The sequence below is a fragment of the Eutrigla gurnardus genome (genome assembly GCF_963514095.1).
Source record: "Eutrigla gurnardus genome assembly, chromosome: 8".
In the NCBI taxonomy this organism is placed as follows: Eukaryota; Metazoa; Chordata; class Actinopteri; order Perciformes; family Triglidae; genus Eutrigla; species Eutrigla gurnardus.
In genome coordinates, this window is record NC_139922.1 from 12,005,847 (window position 1) to 12,030,250 (window position 24,404).

Sequence of the window (24,404 nt, forward strand, 5' to 3'; positions counted from 1 at the left end):
AATAAGTGGTGTGCTTGCATCACACTTCATGTCCCCTTTGCTTTCTCCTCTGTACTCACTCTTGCAGGCGTTGCTGTTGCGTCCCTCAGCTGGTCTCCAGGGCAGGTCGTTGTGGAAATCATCACATTGCTCACAGTTCAAACCCTTGGTATTGTGGTTACACACACACCTGCCGTGAACCTTAAAAGAAAACAGGAGGGGGAGTTAAAGCAATCTGTATGGGATGAGGACTCTAGTGCTTTGAAATGAAGAAAGTAAATTACAGGAGGAAAATGGCTAATTAAAAGTCTGTTCTGTAAGTGAAGCCTCATCACTCACCATTCCTTCTATATCATCCCGGATGCCATCGATGGGGGCGCACTCCGAGGCGTGGCCATAGCAAAAGCAGTTTCCACGTATGACAAGCTCATATATAGCGTAGTAATACTTTTCTTTAATTTCCGCTCTGGGGTCCAGCAAGTTGTCACCCAGTGTGTGAAGCTTGGTGAAGTTCACTCTCAAGTTAGTGATCTTTAACTGGTCTGTTGGGAGAGGACAAGAAGACAACATGTGAGGGGTAAATGTCTTCAAAATAGTCTTCTCTTATATGAAGGCTGGTTGTTTTATGATGGATGATGTGACATAAGCTGGTGAGGATCAAGGGCTATACATTAGTTAACAATACAGATGAATACACACACACTTCACAACACCAGCAAGAGGAAGTCAGGGACATGACAGGAAATGTATAACTGAATCCACACAAAACGTTTACTTTTTATGAATTTTGTTTTATCTAAATGTGAAACGAATTAGAATTCATCAAGCCACACGGGCAGCATATCAATACTTCAGCCAGAACCCCGAGGTCACGTTTAGTTCACTGGCATCAGCTGCTGATATCTTCATGCAAACACTCTGCAACCCCCTCACTTCCTTATGTGTCAATTGTTTTGATATTAATATTTACTAAAATGTACATGTTCATGTAAGTTTTTAATCAAGGAAGATTAGCTCTCCAGCAGAATCCTCATTGCTGTTTGAATTCTTTGAGATCATCCTCAAAAAGCTGACTGTTATAAACAGTCAGTTCCTTGACGTCGATGTCTCTGTCTGACCTAAACAGTGTCTCCACATATCAAAGCTCACTGTCCTCCTCCATCTGACACCATCCAGATGTCATTTTATACTGACATTTATATTTCCGTAAGGGAGAAAGTCCAAAGATGAAGGACAATGGTGGAATGTGGTGTTGAAATCGTTCTACACACATCCTGGCACTTTATCCTCTAAATGTATTTGGAGTGTTCTTATTCGAGAGAAAGATAACTCCTTGCCAGGCAGATTTATCTGTTTTACACCCTGTCTGCTGGAACAACGGTGGTCAGAGGCTCCTCTGTTACAGTCCTGCTGTTCGCCTGTAGCCATCAAGACACACACAAACTAATGAAGCACACAAGCATACTAACACACTACATTTCCACATTTGCACTTTTCTCTATTTTTCTTTGACAATTACTGGAACAGTTCTGCCTCCCAATGGCCGACTTCCACTTGCAGAGGAAATATACCTCAGGTATTAACAGTGACTGGCAGTAACACTAACGAACAGAAAGCCACAAAGCGAATACTAATTAAAACTACAATTACCAGCCCTTGGTTCTATGCCTTTGCAAACCAGTCAAGTTGCAGTTTATGTCTCACTTCATCATTTTATCCCTTTAGATGTTTGTCTGAAATGTACATAGTTAGCATATGAATTATTGAGTTATGGCTAAAAATCTCATAGTGACCTTTGACCACCAAATTCTAATCAGTTCATCCATGAATCCAAGTGCATGTTTCTCTCAAAAAGGTTGTGTATAAGCCCCGCCTCCGGCAATGGCTGTCACCGTAGAAACACAGGTTCTCTCGCTGAATTAAAAACGATTAGTAAATGAGGCAGAAAATGATTTCATCATTTTAGTATAAATTTGTTTCACCATCATTATCAACATGAGATTAATAAGGATTATCAGAGCAGCTGCAGCCTGTGATGAGTCCTCTTTTCAAACTGTTCTTATTCACAAAAAAGGAAATACTTTAGTTGTGACCAGCATTTAAAACATGTTCATCTTCCTTAGTTTCCTGTTATTTTAAATCTTGTTGGAGTTGAAGTGGCAGTGCTTTAATAAGATGGATGCGATGTTTCATGGGAGGTATTAATTTCACCCATACTCTGACCCTGCCCCTCTGACTTTGTCTGCAGTAATGGAATCCATCTCTGACAGACAAGAGCTAATCCCTCCAGCTCCACTGCACTAGCACACCGTCTGCTTCTCCTTTGAACAAATGGGCACCATTAGCCAAGAGCGCTACTGTTTGCAGTGCACCCATTGATGTACCAGCAACTATCATTGCATTTACTATCATTTTGTTTATTTATTATTTACTGGTATAAATACCAAGTTTATGAAATGCTGGGAGTAAGTATGTTGTGTTTTTGTAACCCAGAATCCATCAGACAGAATTCTTTAAGACTATTTTCTGTCAACAGAGCTTCCTTAACACGCATCCCCTGAGGTTGTGTTGTACCCAAAAGGCTCTACCAGTCAAATGCTTGAATTTATAGATGGTTGAGGGTAAGGTCTACCAATCAAAAGGAAGAAGGTTTGCGTGTAAGGCTATACCCAGGGCAAAAATTCTCCAATGTCACTAAAGTGAGGTAGAAACAAATACAGGGGTTTCCTGGATGTTGATTAATTGCCTGACAACAGCAGACATTAAATACGGACTGCTCAGCGGTGAGGGGGTCAGGGGTCTCCATGTGGGCCGTTTGCAGTGAGGTATTTAACAACAACAAGACCAAGACAACCTCTGCTGCTGCATTGGAAACCAGGCCCCGGTTTCTGGGGAACAGCTCTCATGTCCTGCCAGTCTAAACATGAGGTCTAGGACAGTGAGGCTGTGTGGGAGGGAAGCAGCTGCTTTTCACATCTCCCCATGTCTTCCACACAGCGAGGCCGTGTTTCACACCCCAGAGAGAGGGGCTGCTTCAATCTGTAATGTGTCACAGCTGGATCACAAGAGCTAATTTTGTCGGCTTAGGTTTGATTTGTGTTGACAATGTGACTACAGCTCGCAAAGGAACAGGAGAGCACTTTCTCTGGGTTCATTCAGCCAACCTGTCTGGTTCAGCAAAACATAGTCAGGTCCATTAGCTTGATTAGTAAGGTTCATTTGGGCTGGGCCGCTTGAAAGGTGCGTCTTGGTCCGCAACAAGTGGACTCTTGTTTGGTGTGAAAGGAAATGAACCAACTGCAGAATTTTATGATAGCAGATATGTGATTTAAGCATTATTTAAAAAGCGAGACAACAATTAGTATGCAGGTCAATGCAAGTATTTTCCCAGATATTGCACCGATCAGACTAAAGTACCGTCATTGTCTGTCGGAGCCACAGCCTACATATTTTTGGGGAATTACAATGTTAACCAAATGAGTACACAAGTATAAAAAAACCACCACAGATTAATATACTGATTCCTTAACAATCCTTACCCTTTTCAGTTCTACTTTATATTATATATAATGGCTTGGTTTTTGTCATATTAGTGTGATGTTTTGTATGCTGGTCATAAGAGCTTATTTTTACATTTGGTTGCAGAACTTTTATGACTCCTTACATCAATCAGCCACACATCAACATGAAATCAAATCAAGCATTTTAGTGATTTCTTCTAATGCTATTTCTAATAGCGTGACCTACTCTGGATGCTCGGGCTGTATGGGTCCTCAATCCTGATGGCAGGCTCCAACACTCTGTAGATGACCTAGGCCAGGACACACATATGATGCACACACATTATGTATTGTACACTTGAAATAACAATAAAATAAACAGCGATGAATGCAGCATGAGTGCATGTGTCACTACAGATTTATGCTGGGGTTATTCGAGACCATCTTTGTCCTCTCTATCGTATGTTGTCTTTTTGCTTAACATAACTTTCATATTCATAAAACTTCATAAAATTGTCTTTAGGATAGAGGCTGAATTGGAAGCTGACCATGTGTTTATATGAGCTATATACAGACTTCATCAGACAGCTCTCACCAGACAATGTGATTGTTATATGCCTTGTGTGAAAGCTCAGAAAAATTGACCTTGTTCCACAAAAACAACACTTGTCATAAGTACTTTGTGAAAAGTACTCATGAAAAAAAAACATCTTGACAACTTGTGTAAAAAATGTGTATAAAGCAAACATTTCCTTCAGGTCAGGTCTTTCGTGTGGCCACAGCCAACATAAAGTTTAGCTCCAAACATTTGTATAAAACCTTTGTATTTTTACTCACTAAAACCGAATAGGTTTTCATGGTTGCCTTTACTCAAGTGCTCACCTCTCCCTCTGTTGACGGCTCAATGTCAGAGTAGCGTGATTCACAGATGACATCATTAACGTTGCGCAAAGGACCCTGGGAGACTCTAGGAAAGGTAGTAGCGCAGTCGTGGGAAAAGTAGCGGTAGATTTGCCAGGTGCGACCAAAATCTGCGGAGCGTTCAATCAGCATGGCGGCCGGACGGAAGGTCTGCAAGAACAGAATGTTGTTGACAAAAATACTGCAATGCATTTGTTTGCAAAGTGAATTGTGTCGAGCAGAATCTTCCCAATGTACGAACCACTGGCGATACGGGTCAATACAGGGCCGACTTGAGCTTTTATCCTACCTTGAAGGTCATGATCAGGTGAGTGAAATGAAACTCTGCTTCCAGATCCAGCTGGACAAAGACAGCCGACTTTCCTGGGAGAGAAGGTGACAGAGAGGAAGATGTTTACACAAAACAAACATTTTCCTTTACAGCTGATGGCTGTCACTTAGACTGTATATCACAATATATAAACCGCCTGCAGTCTGGCAGATGGATGACAGAGACGGCATCGCAGTAGCAAGTGAAGTAGCTTTTGGCTTGAGGAATGGCATCCTGACAGGAAAAGTCATTCCGTCTTGGCAGGCAAAATGTAGAGAGCCTGCTGGAAAAGTGGACACACTTCCTGAGAACAGCAAATATTCCAAAGGACCACTTCAGCTCTGTTTTGTAAGACATGTACAGCACAAAGCCAGGAGGACTTCTCCATTCCTGCATACTAATATATTAAAAAGTGGCACCACAGGAAGAAAACTCAACACTCAAGCATTTCAAAACTAAGATAGGTACTGTTTTTGTATTTGTTAAAAAATCTTTACATCCTGCAGGAAATCCATAAATCTGGCATACTATTGCTGGTTTCTCCAACGTTGCATACTCAAGGTTTAAACTGGTGATTTGAAGACAAACCAAAAGAAAACTCTTTAATACACACTTGCAAAATGTCTACTCAGTTGCATGTTTTGCAAAAATGCATGTGCCCACACACATTCATGTAACCTGGGGAATCCCCTTTTTAACATTCATAACTGGCAGGTAATGACTGTGTGAATGTGTGTGGTGTGGTACACAGTACTTCCCTTAGGCATGTTGGAGAGTTGGACAGTATTTAGACGCAAAGGAGAAATACCCTAGATGGTATCCTATATAGTTAATCTACTACCTATCAAATATTCCCATATAATCAATGGCAAAAATATAAATACACTTTAGTATTTGCTGACCTAAAGACAACAATTAGACCCCGTGTCCACATGGTGTCTTTTTATTGTAGAAAAGCAGCTGCAGGGCTCTGCAGAGTTAGGGTTGTGCCGAGAGATGATGATCAGCGATAGTTAGAGCAATCGCTAATAGCGATAACTCTGGTTGTAAATAGAATAACTAATAAATAGAGCTGTATGGAACAGTTGGCTTCAGCTCCAGAGCTTAATCCCTATAATTAACATAAACATGTTGTTATTACAGGATCATTGCGTGCAGTAGTCCATCTTCTACTCCCCTTCACTCTCTCTCAAACATTCACACACACACACACACACACACACACACACACACACACACACACACAGACCGAGTGAGAAACATTTACAGAAAATGGATTCTGTGTGGATTGGATGACGATTTACATGTAAACAACTGCAATAATACAAAATCATACTGCTATTAGAGAAGTTGGTTGGGTTGGTCATACATTCTAAATTGTAATGGAAAAAACAGTCACTTCCAGTGCCTTATAATGCCTGCGTTTATGCATGCGATCCCAGGAAATTGTAATTCCAATTAGTAAGCGCACACAATCAAACCTCTGTAATCCATATCAAACGGATGTACTGTGCCATCATCACCATGGAAATGCCACAAAGATGCCATGGAAAAGCAGTAGCAACTAGTAGTAAAAATAGCCACTTTACTTCCTGTCCCCCTTCTTCTTCTGTTCCTCTCTGTTCTATTCTGAGTCTGGCACTGCTGCACAGTGCTGTCATCAACAGCTCTCCATTAGAGCAACATGGCTCACAAACAGCTCAAATGAGCCACTGCCTGCACGGAGCATCACAGTCACTCATTGTCATTGTGAGTAAAAATACATCAGTTTCCTTTCCCCTGTCCGTATCACTGTACTCTCTCTAACTCAGTCTTGAATTTCCCCCAACTTTCACCCCGTATCTTTCCATCAGAGCCTCGGTGTTCTTTCCCTGTCACCCCCCTTTTCTCTCTCTGTTGAGATGCCAGAGCAGGGTCTACTCTGTTATTAAGCCCATCTGTAGCTGGTGTGTGTGTGTGTGTGTGTGTGTGTGTGTGTGTGTGTGTGTGTGTGTGTGTGTGTGTGTGTAAGCTACCAGTTTCTTACTGCTCGTGGTTTTAAATGACTTTAAGTATCTTGTTTCTTTTCCTATTGAGTTATTCCTGCTTCAAGATATCCACGACCTCATCATTTTTATATCCCTTCATGTTCTCCCCTCTATCTCGCCACCCGAAATTCTTCTCTCAAATATTTATAACTTTAACTATATACCGGCACCTTTTAAGTAGAGGCCATATTAAGTATCACATAACCGACTTTGGCAGCGTACAGCATGAACAGTTTATGTGTTAATGCTTTTTCAAAAGCAATTCAAATAAATTATTTCAACCATAATTAAAGGTTCGGTGCAAATTTGTAGCCGTGAAAGTTGAAATCAAGGTCTATACGAGGATTTACTTTCTCAAATACAGATGTCTGATGGCTAACTGTTTCTACTGTACATATTCTACTGTGCATACTATTCATAAGGTTCTGTTCATACTTTACATATCACAGTTGTACCCCTATCACTACCCCATTGGTCTCGTTTCTGTACAGTAGCAGTAATGGTTTATCTTTATTTAGCCAAACACTTCTGCTAATGGACTGTATGGCTATATGCAACATACTCCCATCTGCACCAGACTAACGCAGCAAAAAACTTAATGAATGAATTACATTATGTATCGCGATTACCTAGGTGAAATTAATTCATGCACAACATTTGGCGCTATAAAAGACAAGACATTTGCAAATTATTCCAACTTGAAGGGCAACCCTGTATATGGGACCATGTTTTAATAAGGAACCCTTTAGAGTTTAAAATGTGTATCTAATGGCTTTATTAATGTTAATGTGATGAGTTTTTAAATCAGTATTATAAACTGAAAAAATTCTGCATCTTTTTTGCTGCTTTTTATTTTGGCTTGTCAACAATCTATAAAGTATTAGTAAATTAGTAATAAGTATTAAGACATTTTTAACCATTATTAAATATTTTATTTACAGTTTATAAACCATTTGTTAAGGTTGCCTAATAAATGTATAATCAGATATTCTTTTGTTGTGAGTTTTGCCAAAGTCAAAAATGCACCTTCTCTTTTTATCTTGCACCTTATAAATCCACCAAGTGAAAAAGCAAAACAAAAGTGACTTAAAGCTCCCTCACCATTCTCTGACTGCCACCAGGACTTCTTGCGGTGAGGTTTGAAGGTGGTGATGACGTTCTCTATCCGGTGATTGATGGTGTTGTACACAGGGTCATATGGCCGTCTGGAGTCACAGTCGAAACACTTCTTCTCATCCTGCAGCATGACGAGAAAAGGCCGGTGTTACACAGTCAAAGGTGAAGGACCCCAGGGATCAACAAGAAACCCAGAACCACAGGCAGGATGTAGAGAAAGCACACACGCACACACACTGACCTGCAGATGACTGACAATGCAGTAGGGGTCTTTTCTCCTCATCCCACATGTGGACGAGGCTTTCAGGTTCTTCTCTCGTCCAACCAGCAAGTCCCCCGTTGCTGGGTAACAGCTGCCATGGGCACAGCCGTGGCTGTGGTCGGGCTCCTGGCCAACGGCAGCAGCCAGGACTGGAGGGAAGGAAACAGGAAATTGATTACAATGACCAGGAAACAGTAGTTCAGAGTGGTGTTGTCTCTTATAGAGCACGACTTTCACAAGCTTGTGTTGGCAAATAAAATTCTTGGTATCAGTATCCTTATTTCTGTCTTAAAAATAAAGAGAAAGGACATCAAAAGTTGTTATTGCTTCCTGAGGAGGACAGACTCCAGGATTGGAGACTGCAGGAAACTAGGAGCTAAATTTGTAGGTTTGTCTTATGAATGAGTCAACTGGAATCTGCTACAGTAACCAGAATCAGTTCTTAATTGTGCTTTCTCTGGCAGTGCTACTCTCTGGCTCTGTTAACCACAATATGCAATGCAATCTCCAAGTCTCACAGTGGTTGGGAAAACCCTGCTGTTTATTCTTACATTATATGATATTCCTAGGTATACAAACAGGCATGTTAACACAATGGACAATAGAGGACAGCAAAGTCATATCGTCATAAAATGGTCGATAACTAATTAACGGAAAAATGCAGATTTAACAGATTTAACTTAGCAGAAATCTTGAGCAGGCCAGGCCCTTGTCCATAAATTGTACAATAATTCCATAATAGAGGTGTAACGATTCATTCGATTAATCGATTAATCGATTGTCAGTCTTATAGATTGTACTAAATCGATCTGCTAAAATAAATAAATAGAATGAATCGTTTTGGCTTCACCAATAATCAATATAAATGCATTTAATCGAATGAATTTGTATTCAGCATAAAATATTATGCAGGTTTACTTTTTTATAGAATAAATATGTTATTTTTTCATCTTTCGGAAGAATACAGATAGTCTCACTCGCATTATTGCATGTTTATTTCATGGATATAGAATTTTGGTTACAAGTTACTGAATCGAATTGTGGTTTACAGAATCGAATCGAATCGAATCGTTACAAAAACAAAAAAAGCGAATCGCCAACTACTGTATCGTTAATCGAATCGAAGTGAAGCCAAAGATTCACACCCCTATTCCATAATGTAACAATGATCAAGGTAATGTCCATATATTGTTTGATAAGTCATTGGCATAACAATAATGAAAGTAACATCTATTTATACCTAACGATAAGGTAAGTTGATCATTTAGCCTACGGGAGGCGAATGCAGACAGAGACTGGGATTCTGTACATTACGATATTAACGACGTGTTTCTAGATTTCAAATGTGAGTGCTTCAGTCATCAGAAAGATTAAGTAATGATATTCGTCAAAGCTCCTGCGCCTCATAAAGGTTGTGAGGTACGCGGGCTTATTGAGCTGGACACTGGCCCCCTGCAACTCGTCAGCTACTGCTTGATTAAGAGCCGATTCAATGTTGAGACAACATCCAGTGGGAGGGGGATTAGCTCAAGACTACCCTGCAGGTTAACAGGCTCCGCTGTCTGCAGGGGTCCCAAAGGACTGCACTGACAAGAGGCCCCGGCTACAGGATACAACTGGGAACCAACCCATGCAGGTCATACTCAGGTCAGCTAAGACCAAGTATGATGTCTTGAAATGATTATTTACTGAAAATATTAAACAGAAGAGTTGTACTTGGTGTAAATGTTGTAGTGTTGCACAGTATGCCAATACTAGAGGAATATCGCAATAACCTGCTATTAAAAACATTACCATGTTTAATTAGTACTGATACTATAAGTGTTTTAGCTCAACAATATTTTCTAAGAGTCGAATTCCTGTAATTTGACAAAGACACAATCCACCAAAAAGGCACGTGTTAATTAATACTTTAAGTAGTGTAACATGACATGGATGGAAAGTAAAAGCACGAACACCACTTCACACCACACAACACAGAGCTTTCTAGGATTACAGTGGTATCTGCCACAGCTTTTCCCTCATCAGCTTCTCACAGAACTTCACCTGAATATTCACTGGTTTTGTGGGTTTCTGTTTGGAAAGTATCACGCTGTCTCCCGTCCCGTAACTGTTACAGTTAAGTTTCAGCATCAGTATCGAGATCATTTTGCAGGGTATTATATCAAAGCAACAATTTTGGTACCCTGACAACACTAAAATGTCGAACCACGGAGTGAACAGATAATGAGTCATCCTAGAAGACAGCACTAGGGCCTCGGTGTGACTGAATAGCATGTGTGGGAGTTAAAATAAACCTTAGAAACTTTCATGACAACCAGCAGCCGCCGCCACACATTCCACTGGACATCCTGACGTGAATATCTCCTATGCCTCTGGGAAATTGTGGTCTGGGTCTGTTGCTATGAGGAAACTTGTGTCAGCAGCATGGAGACCCAGCGGTCCTGCTGTCAATCTATGGTCTGTCCACAACAGGTGTTTCTAATCCTCCCTTCATACGTATACAGACTACACGGCAACATGTTAATTCTCCATAAAACACTCCTACACGACGGGGGAAATTCCACAAGCTTCGGAAAACATTACCCAAAAGATACAGAGATAACACTTTTGGGGTAGCAGTACTACATATTTGAGAGTGAGTTTATGTTGATATATATGTTCTTCAGCTTAAAAGATTCAAACGGTTCGTTGTACAAACAAGAACTAAATATAAAATGTCAGGAGAGATCCTTCTCGTGAATTTTGAAGCTTTTATGTGTTTTTAAAAAGCCGTTTGCTAACAAGTGGCTAGATGAGTTTACAGAACGCCATCACGCTGACTAGTCGCCTTTACACCCTTGTGTAAAGGCTGTGCCATCAGGAATAAATGCTAGAATACTTAATAAAATAATCAATATTTATGGGACAGGTTGATGCTGTACCTGTCGGTGCCTGGCTGTGCTGTGCAGGTCTACACTCACAAAGACAGTGTATTATCACAGCCTGACACTGCTGTGAAGCCTCCTGTAGATAGGGAGCCTGCTGGGAACAGTGCAGAGGAGGATTTCACATGGACACTCACACACACTCGCTCTAGAGGAAAACCTGCGCTAGACTGGCATCTGGACAAGTCTCAGGCTGGTGCCAGCCAAGTGAAGTGAGCAACAAGCATATTGTCACAAACACACGCCTACAGTGTGGCGGCCCTTATGTGCACCTGTGCGTCTATACAGAGACCCACTTCTGCACAAAGACTCACTCATTCGTAGTTGCATAACTCAGGATTCATTCTGGCCCTAAATTGACACTCAAACCTGACAAAACATAACGTTGTACTGATGCTCCAATTTCCAAGTGAATGTAAGCATCAAGCAAGTGCTTATTCAACATGACACCTATTATAGGATTTGCTCAAGCATCAGGTAACAATCTGAGCTGCTTCACATTTGTCATTATCAGTGAAGACACCGACTGACATAACGGCCTGTGATAAAAAAAAAAGGCCAGACGTCATTCCCTTATCCTAAAAAAACACAAACAGAGCAGGTCAGATGGGTGATGTGATGGTTAGAGGAAAGCAGACACAGTACAGAGCCTTTGGGCATTCAGTGGGAAGACCTGACACAATTTGATATCTTTTCTGGAAATTACTGGCACATGCTCAAAGGTCTGTGCTCTTAAAGACCAGAGAGGGCGGAGGAGCGAAGCAGACGTCTGATGTGTCGTGTAATCACAGGTTTCTTGTCGTCTTTTATCTCCGTGTTTCTGTCTGTCTTTGTTTGTCTGTGAAAATCTACGCAGGCCTAACAGGTGTTATGCTGACAGCCCAGGTCCCATGAAAACGAGATATACAGAGCAATGAATTGCTTATTACTCATTATTACTCAGTGGAGAGTGCTAAATGAAAAGGTTATAAACCACTACAATTCAGTTTTCACAAACGTATAATGCACGTATTTGTGCATTTTCACCTTCAAAACCCATTTTTTTATACTGATGTGTACTGAAATCCAGAACTACTCCATTAGTTCAACCATCAAGCAATAATGTCAACACATTTCTTATTATCACACTGAAGCTGTAAAAAAATGGACCTGGCAGGGTGACATCATAGGTCGTATAGCTGACAGTAATCAGACTGCTGCTGCCTTGATGTAAACCAGGGAAGGAAGCACAGCTGAGGTAGAGATACATGGATGACTTCTCTAGACATACTTTAATGGTTCCTATAGCGGTAGAGGCGCTATAGGAGGAGCTGTAGGTCAAGATGTGACTTTTCTTACATGAACAAGACAGACATCCTTTATAAAACACTGAAATGTCTACAACCTTAAGATTAAAGCCCCTGAAAATGTGGCTAGTAATAGCGAGCTGCTTTTCAGTCTTTAGGATAAGCTAAGGTAGTCGCCTGCTGGCCCTAGCATCATGTGTATCAGATAGTAAAGTGGTATCAATCTTCTTACCTAATTCTTGGTAGAAGGCGATTAACCAGTGAACAGTAGTGACTAGGGCTGAAACAATTACTCGAGTGACTCGAGTAACACAGGCTGTTAGATTAACAAGCAATTAAATAAACTCATGTTTACAATGTTTACTGAGATAATAAATGAAGTTATTTATTGTTATTTAAGGTTTATTTGAGTAGGGAGAGATACAAAAACATAGATAATCTTGAACAGTCGTCTGATGTATGCATCATAGTGTTTTTAGCCAAAGCTAATTCACGACACTTGTCCCTAGCATGTTCTATGCAGCGGGCCTTTACAGGCTGCGGCTCATTAACTGCAGTTCACTTTTGCTGCTAAATGCTGTATTTATTAACCAAACACTTCTTCACTTCCCTGGAGTCAACGAGGGATGAGCCGTTGTCTACAACGCTGCACGCAACAAAGCGATCAGACAGTTGCCAACAGTCAGAGGCTTCTTTAAATCCCCAATTTTACTTGATACTGGATTTAAGTTGCCATGGCAGGTTTAGGGGTGTATTTTGCTGTGGACACAAGGTGAGGTTGAGTTTATGCCCTGTAGCTTACAAGATAAGTTGGCTCCTCTTCGACCCTGACATAGTTGAGACTATGAGAAAGGCACTGTTTCCCTAAGTGAAAAGTTAATATTGTAGCTTTGAGGACAGAGATGATGTAGTGGTTGATTAGACGTCAGTTTCGTTCCTTCATGGTTCCTTTGTAGCCATAAATGGAGAAGCAGTGAGGAATGTAGGCTGACAGCTGAGAGAAGAGAGTGTGTGTGAGTGTGTGTGTGTATGGCGGGTGGGGGGGGGTCTCAAATCACAAAGCACTGCTGTTCAACCAGCCATTAGCCTGTAACAACAGCAGGCTATGCACTGTAGCCCTGCACCATATCATGCTCTATTCAGCTTATTTCGCCTCTTGTAGCCTCAGAGCACATTTGGGTTTATTATTGAGCTGCTGTTCGTACCATATAGGTGACTTCTTATAAAACGTGTCATTTACAGCACCACTGTGGCAGCAGTCACGCTGTGTAGGACGTCACCAGGTCACAAACCGTCCACTGTTGGAAACCTATTCTAGGCTAACAGTTAAAAAAGACATGATATCATTATGTTCATGCCAAAGGACAGTGAAATCTGACTCTAAGCCAACATGAGGCAATGTTGAACTGTCAGAGGCAGTGATACAGAACACACAATGGGCAGTCTGCAGGGCATCCAAGTCCATTGCCACAAATAAATTCCACCCCTGCACCCTTCCCCCCCAGATGAGATCTGCTTTTATTCCTGGCTTTCATCTGTGTCTTTAATTTCCTCTCTGCTTTCAACCAGCCAATACAGTACAGCACACAAACTTTTCAAAAGTGACAAAATGCCTTTGTTTTTTTTTATTTACCTAAAAAAGGGCTACTGCGTGTGATGCTGCAAAAGAAAAACTGAGACTGACGAGGATTTTTCTTCCCAAAAAGTAAGGAGGAGTGGAAGTTGTCCCCAACTAAAAACAAGAGGCTGCTTATATTTACTCTTGTCTGAAATCAAGAACTGTTTAAAAAGTGATTCTGAATATTTAATAACCGTGGTAGCCATGGTAAGGGTTAGACCTGCTCTATATGAAAAGGGACTAAGACATTTGACTCAATGTAAATAAAAATCGCCCTGACTTGACAGGTGTTGTAATGGAAAAGTTTGATGTCCACTTTCATGCAGAGAAGATGGGTTGTTTCCCCTTGTTTCCCGTCTTTATGCTAAGCTAAGCGGCTGCTGACTGTAGCCTCTATTTAGCATAAATGTGAGTGTGGTATCAATCTCCTCATCTAACTCTTGATGAGAAAGCCAATCTATGCCTTTTTTCAACGTCTAACTATTGCTTTTTGGGGGGCAGGGTTAACAAAGGGTGAAAGAAACACTAGTTTGGACCAATATTTCAGACAGAACTTCATTAAACACCTGCTGATGGAATACAGTTTGGAAGATGATCCTTCCTGCAGCCGGGTGCAGGAGGCTTGTGGTGGCCCAATACTTTATCTAACTTACTTTGTGTTTACTGTATGTTTGTTTATGTTGGCTCTAAGTGTTAACATTGGGTGTGGGGGTGGGTGGTGGCATCAACATGACACATTCCATTGGGACCGGCTGGCAAGACACAGTTTGCTGTCACATCTACCAATGTAAACAAAGAAGGAAACAACAGAAAAACAGTTGGACAAGAAAGCACACACAGATTTGCTCAGATGAGAGGAGGGTTAAGAGTTAAACAAAACATGCTACCAAGAATATTAAAATGAAAACGTAGTGATATCCAATATCAGCCCGCCCATGACAGTTAACAGACAAGAATAGCATCATTTTAAGACAGGCAATGGACTGCATACCTGACCTGAGTGAGTGTGGGACTAGAAGGCACACAGATATGTTTAGCACATAAGGCGGCTACTCTAAAACCAGGGCAGAGAAAAAGTCAACAGCCTTTTATTTTCAACCTCCTCCAGCTAATTAGTTTACATTCTCCCTCTCCGTCTCCATCCTCTCTTTGCTCTGCACTTAGCTGATAGATGGTCAACTCCCACGGCCAAACATCCAGCTGTCCACCTCCCTGCTCGCCTCTTTATTATTATCGGCTCTTGCCTCCCATCGCTCTTCTCTTCTAATGTCTAATGCTGACTGTTCACCTTCCCCACTGCCTCCCTTCCAGCACATTACTATATGTATTATTTAAGAATATGAGGGCTAGTTGTGAGAAAGGGGAAGACAAATACAAAAGACACAAGAAGAATTACATAAAATATCAAGATAACGCCCAGGCCTGGTTTGCATAAGATCCTTTCTCATACTATAAAACAATTTTAGCATTTGATAAGTCACAAAATGTAGTTACAATCATTGCCTGCAGCAATATGGTTCCCTTATCACTGGTGGCTTGGCTATAAGCTCAAAATGTATACATAAAACACTGAGGTTCTCCACAGGTTCTGTCATTATTTCTTGCAGTGTGGCCCATAGTTCGCTCCTGAGCCCCATTGTTTTTTGTTTGTAAATGCTGCCATTTTCCAACCTCTATATTTCCATCATAGCTCTATATTTTATTCTTGTACATTGCATTTTATTAATTCAGGACAAATAGTGATTTTGAGTTACACCATTTTGAGTTACTCTCTCTAGTGATTTTGAGTTACACCATTTCCCCCACAACACAAAAATGAGGGGATAAAACACCCCTGCACTAAAATCTATTTGCTGACTTACTTTTAATCCTGACAAAAAGATCACTATGCCCGCTCTCCACTCCATTCACTCCCAAGAATCTTGGTGTCATCTTTGACCAGCATATGAATTTCGACAAACACATCAATCATCTATCCCGGACCTGCTTTTTTCACCTCCGTAACATCGCTAAACTCAGAACTATGGTTTCTACATCTGAACTAGAAATGATCATCCACGCCTTTATCACATCTCGCCTTGATTATTGTAATTCACTCTTCTCCTGTCTTAGTAAATCTTCCATTGACCGTCTGCAATTAATTCAGAATGCTGCCGCCAGGCTTCTCACCAGGTCCCGTAAATCGCAACACATCACTCCCATTCTGTTCTCTCTACACTGGCTCCCGGTATATTTTAGGATTCATTTTAAATTACTTGTTACAACTTATCAGGCCATTCACGGACTAGCCCCCACCTACATTTCTGATTTACTGAACCCACACACCACATCTAGATCACTCCGCTCCTCAAACCAAGGCCTACTCGCCGTCCCCCGCTCGAGGCTTATAACCAAGGGTGACAGGGCTTTTCAATCTGTAGCCCCAAAGCTCTGGAATGGCCTGCCTCCCCAGTTGAGAGCAGCCTCCTCCATTTCCTCATTTAAAAAACAGCTAAAAACGCACCTGTTTACACTGGCGTTTTATTAACTGTATTTAATCTCTTGTAATTATAATTGTTTTTATTGCCTGTTGAATTGTGATTTGTGTCTGTCAATGTGTCACTGAAATTTGCCCATTGCACTCTGCTTTGTAAAGCACTTTGTGACTGTCGTCTGTGAAAGGTGCTATATAAATAAACTTCTATTCTATTCTATTCTATTAACTGTTAACCTTGGTCCAGGACTAAAAGCTACATTGATGCTGGATTTAGTTGCCAAACTCTGGAACAGCCTCCCTGTAGAGACTGATGGAGTACCTCACCCTTTTAACAACCTTTAAAAATAAATTTTGCTTTTACTGAGTGTACTTTGATTTTGAAAAAATCTTTCAAATTGTATTTGCAACATAAATACTACCTATTAAGAGGATTTGTATTAAATCTAATATAAAATATAAAAAGTTAATGATGACCCAGACCTGTTTTAATATGTACTTGAAAATGATTTATATTCAAAATGCCAAGAAGCAGAACCTATTTGAATCAGCTCTTTCTTGTTGATTGAACTGCTCTCATTTTGTCTTGGCCTGACGTTCCTCAGCTGTTTCTGTCACTGACTGCCTGGCCGTCTAACAGAAAGAGGGTTTCAGTGACGCTGGCTATTACACAGGCTGTTAGATTAACAAGGCATGGCACTGAGAGACAGCTGGCCCCACTGGAGGAAACATTCACATTCTTGTCCCTTCCCGGAGACGTCTGAATCACTCCATGTCAGAGAGGAAACATGGAATATCATCAGCAACAGGTGGAGAGTGGGGCTGGATGGAAACTCAGCAGACAGGCAAAGCATGTTTAGTGCTCAGCCTTCGTTCCCACATGTCTGCAGTTACTGATGATTTACTCTCATTCTAATAGCTGTCTGACCTTCATGTTCAACCTGGGAAAATGCAGGCTTTGGATCAGACAGCTTGTATCCTTAGACTATATTGGAACATTTAAATTAATCTAGGATACAATTAAAATCAGTTGTTAGTCCTTAACTGTGCCCAAAGAGCTATCCCTGACTGGGAGGAACACAAAACAAACAATGTTGCAACAGTTCAGCCACAACACCCGTAGCCTATAAAGTGCTTGATTGCAATGATTGTATCTATATAACGATTCTCAGCTACTGGCACACAAATTGCCTGCCATGCTGCCTGCAGCGCACACATGGCCAGCAGATGTTGGGTGCAGCCTGTTGGTCAACCAGCTTGTCCATCGGCCACTCAGCCGGAGAGAGTGACTTGCTGCAGGTTTGGCTAGTGGTCACGGCTTTTTGCCCTGGTGCGCAGCAGCTGCTCAGGGAGATGTGGAGTGCTGAGCAGAGTGCAGATGTGTTTGCTGTAGGTGCCAATCAGAGCCTCTGATCAAGAAAACATGGCTCCACTCAGAGGGAAAGTGCAGAAAAAAAACTACAGCACACGAGTCATTAGCAGAGGCAAGCATTTAGTGGTGACTGTGTTTCCTATGTGCATCTGAGCGCATTTGTTGTTCTTCAGCATGCTAATTATGTAAAACTATGAGCGTAATAACATAATCATTTCCTGTGTAAGACAGAAAACCTCAGCCTGGTCAAAGGCAAAGACTAGTATACTCTGAGTATAATTTAGAATACACTCACTACAGTCATTTTTCAACCTTAGATTTGACCTGATGATGACCCTATGTTTCCCCTGAGTGAGCAGCTAGGGGGAAGAGAGTAGGAGAGAACTAATCTGCCAAACTAAGCTGATATCATACATTAAGGATATCGTTGTTCAGTATCTGTAGAGGCTTAGGTGAGATGACTCTTCAGACTCCTTAAAGAAGTTAAGGGGATATCATTTATATCATTATGAATATAGCAGCAAACAACTATGCTATGTAAAAATATAGTGGAGTAATGTCTACCTGAGCAGAGAATGAAGTCATCCGTGTGTGTTTTAATTTGAGTGACTCCTTCTCTGTTGAAATAGCCGGGTCAGCCCCGTGTGATTTCAGAGCATGTTCGTGCATGTGAGTGTGGTCCACTGGTTCACAGCCGCGGCTTCGTACGGTGCTTACAGCTGATAACATCATCCCAACCAACAACATCCACATGTAGTGTTACCCTAAAAGCCAGGCGTCTCAAAACACACACCAACAAGTCACTGACCCATCACACATGGGTCCCCTATACAATAACAATGCTATTCTCTTTCTTTCTTTCCACCTTCATGTTGCACAACAACATGAAGGTTCTTTGGGAATTCTCATTTTCAATATCTACTGGTGACCTGGAACATGAGACAACTGGCCCACGTTTTTTATTAGTGTGTGTGTGTGTGTGTGTGTGTGTGTGTGTGTGTGTGTGTGTGTGTGTGTGTGTGTGTGTGTGTGTGTGTGTGTGTGTGTGTGCGTGCGTGCACGTGTCATTACAGGGCCACAGGATGACGCCATTACACATTGGGCTAGAGGTCAGGCAATCTTTCATGACAGACAGATCTGAATATCTCAAGAGAATAATGATCACATAAATTGCATCCCTCTCCACTTTCTTCCTTCCCTCTCTCTTCCTGCCTTCCTTCCTTATCCCCGTTTCCATCCTGACATGCTGCAGTATCACACTGTAATTGCTGCTATTAGATAATTAGAGGTGTCTGAGAGTGCGTTTTAACAAGCTGCACAACACAACCTGTTATTAGATGTGGCCTGTACCCTGTAGCAATGAAAGAATAACAAAATAACAGGTGAGAGGTAAAGAGGGTGGACACATTATATAGACATTTTCTCTCTGTATTCTAATTATGTTAAATGTTCATCTTCTTTTATCTTTTAAACAAGAGGAAACTCGTATATCCTGCACGTTTCCATCCACCACTGTTATGTGAATATTAGGAGTGGGTTCATTCAAATAAACAAGTCGGTGGTGCTAGCTCTGCAGAGAACAAGATGACATAATTAAAATGTGTGTGTGTGTGTGTGTGTGTGTGTGTGTGTGTGTGTGTGTGTGTGTGTGTGTGTGTGTGTGTGTGTGTGTGTGTGTGTGTGTGTGTGTGTGTGTGTGTGTGACAGCAAGCCAGTTAGCACACTACCAGGGCCCTGAAACTGAAACAGCTAAATAGAATTTAGCCATCATTGATTTAATATTTACACCTGTGCTTTCCCAAATGTGTCTATTGATGTGATTGGTGTTTCATCAGTTGCTATAAAGATTTTGTCTGTGTAATGTAAACTTGGATTAGGGACACAAGATATAATAATATATACAGTAACACACAGAGGCAAAATGCTCTCAGTGTACGATACACGTTTCTTTTCTGGTGGTACACCGACATCCAATGTACCAGCCACCCTATTGTTTTTAATGAGACCATCTCCATTTCCTATTCCTCCTCTCCATATCCCTTCATCCTCCCCCTCAAGTCCTCCTCCTCTATCTCCACCTCCTCTTTTCATCCAGAAAAGGCCCTGCATGCCAACAGGACGGGGAAACCTAACTCACCGTCCTTTCATACAAACAAACCTGTTCCCTCCCCAACCCTTCCCCCTATGCCTAAAGTCTTTCTCTCCCTCTTTTCTCTTTGTCCTAATTCTTTCTACCCCCCCTTCAATTTTTCAGCCTCTCTCCCTCTCTGTCTCTAGTGCTGGTGGTTAGTAGGCTTTACCGCACCATTGTTCTGGCATCCGCACATTTCCGGAGGCTGACGCTTACAAAGGCTTCGGGAACACACTCTCTCACTCCCACTGTCTAATGCCAGGCCTCACCTGCCCACTCATACACACTCATCACACACATCTGAGGAGAGTGTAAGTACTTCAACAAAACCTTGTCCTTCACACAAACCTCTAAGAAAGGTGAATTACAAAGGATTTACCTCGATCCTCTCTCATGTGAAGTTTTACTTCCTTGCTTCCTTTCCAAATCCTCCTACACACCCTCCCTGCCTGCCTTCCTTCCTTCCTTCAGTTGAACTTGATCATGTAATTTCATGAAAAGTAATTACAAATAACAATGACATCCAAAAGAGAGAAAAAAGCATGATCATTTTGCTGAAAAGCTTGAAAGGTATGAAGCCGTTTTCCCTGATTTTTTGTTCAAAACCAGGTGGTTGAAGTACCGTTAACTTGCATTCTCTATGCTGGCCATTAGGAGGTGACTCTGGTTGCAAAAACAAATCTGATTGTATGGGAGTTTATGCGAAAAAAAAACCTCACTTGATTTACTATCTCAGTAAACATTATAAACATGAGTTTATGGTCTCAATCGCTAGTTTAAAGTATTCTTCATTACATGATGTTCATTCAGAAAATGATGGTCCATTTAGAGTTAAATAGACCATAAAGAAGGGTATGCTTTAGGGCGGGGCTAGCTTTGGATTGACTCGCTACCGTCGCTACCAATGCAATTGGCTACTAAGATACTTTAACACGTAGCTGTTAAGTTTACCTTGAATTATGGAAACTCTGTTAAAAGCATCTAGAAAAACTAGATTTGTTTGAGTTAATTTCTGCAGATACACACACACACACACACACACACACACACACACACACACACACACACACACACACACCCACCCACACACACGACCAGCTTCCTACAGGTCGTCCTTCCACCCCAACCCCCTTAGGAGAAGAATAGAAATAGAAAGTGAAAGGAGAAGGAGTAGAGAGGAGGCACTGCAGGTTCCTTTGTCCCTGTGATCAACCCGAGTCCTTTCACTCTCTCTCAAACACACACACACACACACACATCCATACATGCATTCATACACACACCAATTAACCCGGTCTCTGCCTGCGGGGTTTGGACATGACCCTTGACCTCGGAGCTTGTCCTCGGAGGCGTGATGAGTCTGAATGGACAGCTCCCTGTCTCCATAATGACAGTGCGTGAGGTTTACAGACACACACTTGTTCACCTCTCCGCTCTGAAACACATCCTTGTCTCCCATTTCCTCCTCTGATTTTTTTATGCTTGCAGCCGATCCCATCTCCCTCCAGAGCTCCTTTTACTAGTTTCTTCTCCAGACACGTTGATCTTTCACCCAGGAGGTTGCAAAGATGCAATGATTTACTATACATAATTATTTTAGATGAGTACTCTTCTGAGTTAAATGTGGAGATACAAGATGAAAACCAGATCCAGTGACGAGGAGTTTGCAGCAAAAGAACCTAATGCTTGGAATAAAATGCAATCCAGGATAGTCGGACAATTATTTTTTTTAAATCAGAATCCAGGCACTCTGGCAGTTTTAAAAAAAAAGTAAAAGGCACTTATTAATATGGGCTACAGAAAATTAAAAAACACTGATGCGTATCGGCTTAACGCCTTCCTTATAAAATGGTTAAATAAACATGCTATGCTCTTCAGCTATCTAGTGGAACTGTGAAGATATTTATATACTCATATCTATGTATCTCATCCATTGTCAGTGTCTAATCTAAGTCTTCTTTTAAAGAATAGGTTCACATTATTTCAAGTCTTCAAACAATGCGTAAAATGCCCATCCCAAAAATAGTAGAAATCACTCTACATCTGAGCCTTGCTTACTTCAAAAAGAAAAGAAAAAAACAGAACAAATACGAGAACTTAAAATACACCCAAACAGTTCCAACTTTAGCAGAAAAATACTTAATTACATAAGATGAAAAACCTGCCAAGGGCGCTGTGTCCCGATCTCAGCCGTTCTAAAGAGCTGTATGTGATCAGCGATAATGTCCCGGAGAGGACACCCTGGGTGCTAACAGCAGGCGCTAATAGACTTTAACAGGAGCAATGAGCCCATTGTCTTCTGCTGCAGGGAACAAAGCATCAGGAGGCATTTTATTGAGGGTCATTACTTGGATAAATCTTCAGCCCACTGATATTAGTGAGGACACGTCCACTTTGCTTGGAGTAGTGCAGGTGTCAGACAGCAATGCCGGTGACTTTATAGAACTTTTCAGTGTCATTTAATGACTTTAAATGAGATTAAAACAACTGATCTAGTGAAAAGAAGGGCTTCCTCAGCTGCTTGTGTTGTTTGGTTTAAATCTTTCGTTATTCCCACACACACCGACACATACATGCAGCGCTGGACACGCACGCATCCAGAAGGGTCTCACACAGTGCTGGAGGAGGTAGGTGTGGAGTGGGTGTCTCTATTTGCGGATTCAGCTGGGCTGTTTTAGGAGGACCATAAACAGGGCGACACCACCCACAGAGAGAGACTGACAAACAGACAGAGAGAGACAGGGACGACCCCGGAGGGCACCATGGGGCCCTTAAAAAAGAAACATAAGCTATCTTATCTCTTTGCAAAGAGCCGCCACTCCCATCAGCCTCACATCCACCGTGATCGGGCTGCTGTTTCTTCTTCTGCACCGTGTTCAATGGGTGACTGTTCTGTATGTCGACAGAGAAAATCTGCTCTGGAAGTCAGTGTGACAAGCCAGGGTGCCACGTAACTTTTAGATGAAAATACGGTTGCCCTTTAAAGTCGCCAGGGATGTCTGTGTTCATGCAAGTAAACGCACCAATGGACATGCAGCGTTGTCTGGTTATGGTTCTGACTTCAACAGCAATCATTTAATATCAGAAATGCAACAAATAGTATAAATGTATGTAACTTTGGATGCACATTTGCTTAGTTTTTCCGTTTACTGTGCCTATTTTTTTAATTAATTTATTATGTTAAGTAGAATTGGTTGCCAATTTCTCAAAAGGGCACTCAAATTAATGTCATACTAATGTCTCATACTGTATTTTTTGTATATAAAACAAGTTTGTGTGGGAAAATAAATTGAGATTTTGATCAAGATTAAAAGTTATAGAGGCGAATTTCACAGCAAAACGGTTACTCTCACAGAGCAAAGTAACCTTTTACCCTGAGTTCAAATCCTTGTTATCTTAAAAACGTGAACATTTCTGGCAGGTGTCAGGGTCTTGAAAACATGAAATAACTAACTGGCAAGGACTCACGTGAAACCCACCTCAGTGGCCATTCAAATATAATAATCAATGTGACTTCAATTCAGTATCCACGGGCTAAGCTCCATATTTTCCAGAGACTCATCAAAGAAAGCCCAGTGAACTGGAGACATTGGTAAGCGCTCAGTGAATCACTTCTGAGGATTTGTTATGATGGAGAAGAAAACACGGACCGACTCTCGGGGGGCTCGGTCTACTTACCGCAGACGAGCGTGAGCAGCGACGCTTGCATCTCTGAGCGCGCGTCGACCCGCGGGGCTGCAGCCGACCTGCGGCAGGCGACAGTTTGTGATGAAGCCAACAGTTAACATACAGCAGAGACACTCAATGGGCAAATACAGAGGTTTAACTTTTCACATGAAATAAAGACAACGCAGAAGAGCGTACACACTCTGTTTTCTGTCTGTTTTCTGAATTCAATACGTTATCACTTTATCGATACAGACATGTCTACTGACGACTGTTTTAATGGGTCCCTCTGTGTTGGTAAAACGTGTTAAAAGACAACAAAAACTAATTAAAAACAGAAGTCCCCCCTTAAAGTAAAAACAAAAGTTTCCAGGTGTCCAAAACTGGTTTGTGTCGACAGCTACAGACAAAGAGGACACTCACCGTCAAGGTTTCAGGTGTTAGCTTCTGTGTTGTGTTCGTTAACGGTCTCCTCGCGGGTCCACTTGCTGCGGAGTAGACGGACTGATGCGCGAGGCTGAGCGGTACTGTCGAGGAGTGCTGCTCAACTCCTGCGTCTCTCCGCTGGAAACCCCGTGCTGGATCAGCGGAGCGGAGCGGAACACAGGCGGGGAGGGCGCGAGCAGGATCAGTGGCAGGATGGTCACGAGTTCGAATCCCCGGGTGAGTAGCTGAGGTAGGAATGTATATTAGAAGTGGACGTAGACCTCGGGACTCGCCCATTGGTTTGTGAAATACAGCTTTGAACCGTCTAGTTCAACATTTTGGCCGTCGCCATCTTGGATTTCTTGCAACAGGTGAAGAGAAGTGACCATA

The 24,404-nt window shown here is 41.7% G+C and overlaps 1 protein-coding gene across 2 annotated transcripts in view; it reads right to left on the bottom strand.

Moving 5' to 3' along the window:
* lamb2 (laminin, beta 2 (laminin S)) overlaps positions 1–24,099 on the bottom strand; it is a 41,589-nt gene extending 17,490 nt beyond the window's left edge. For both annotated transcript variants that reach the window (XM_084015584.1, XM_084015585.1), the window contains exons 1-9: positions 24,012–24,099; positions 23,601–23,668; positions 8,095–8,264; positions 7,839–7,974; positions 4,690–4,763; positions 4,362–4,550; positions 3,727–3,790; positions 319–521; positions 60–180 (exon numbers count right to left, since the gene is read on the bottom strand). In XM_084015584.1, coding sequence (XP_083871710.1) covers positions 60–180; positions 319–521; positions 3,727–3,790; positions 4,362–4,550; positions 4,690–4,763; positions 7,839–7,974; positions 8,095–8,264; positions 23,601–23,631 — 988 coding nt within the window. In that variant the 5' untranslated portion in view covers positions 23,632–23,668; positions 24,012–24,099. The remainder of the gene's footprint in view (positions 1–59; positions 181–318; positions 522–3,726; positions 3,791–4,361; positions 4,551–4,689; positions 4,764–7,838; positions 7,975–8,094; positions 8,265–23,600; positions 23,669–24,011) is intronic.
* Between the last annotated feature and the right edge of the window lie 305 nt (positions 24,100–24,404).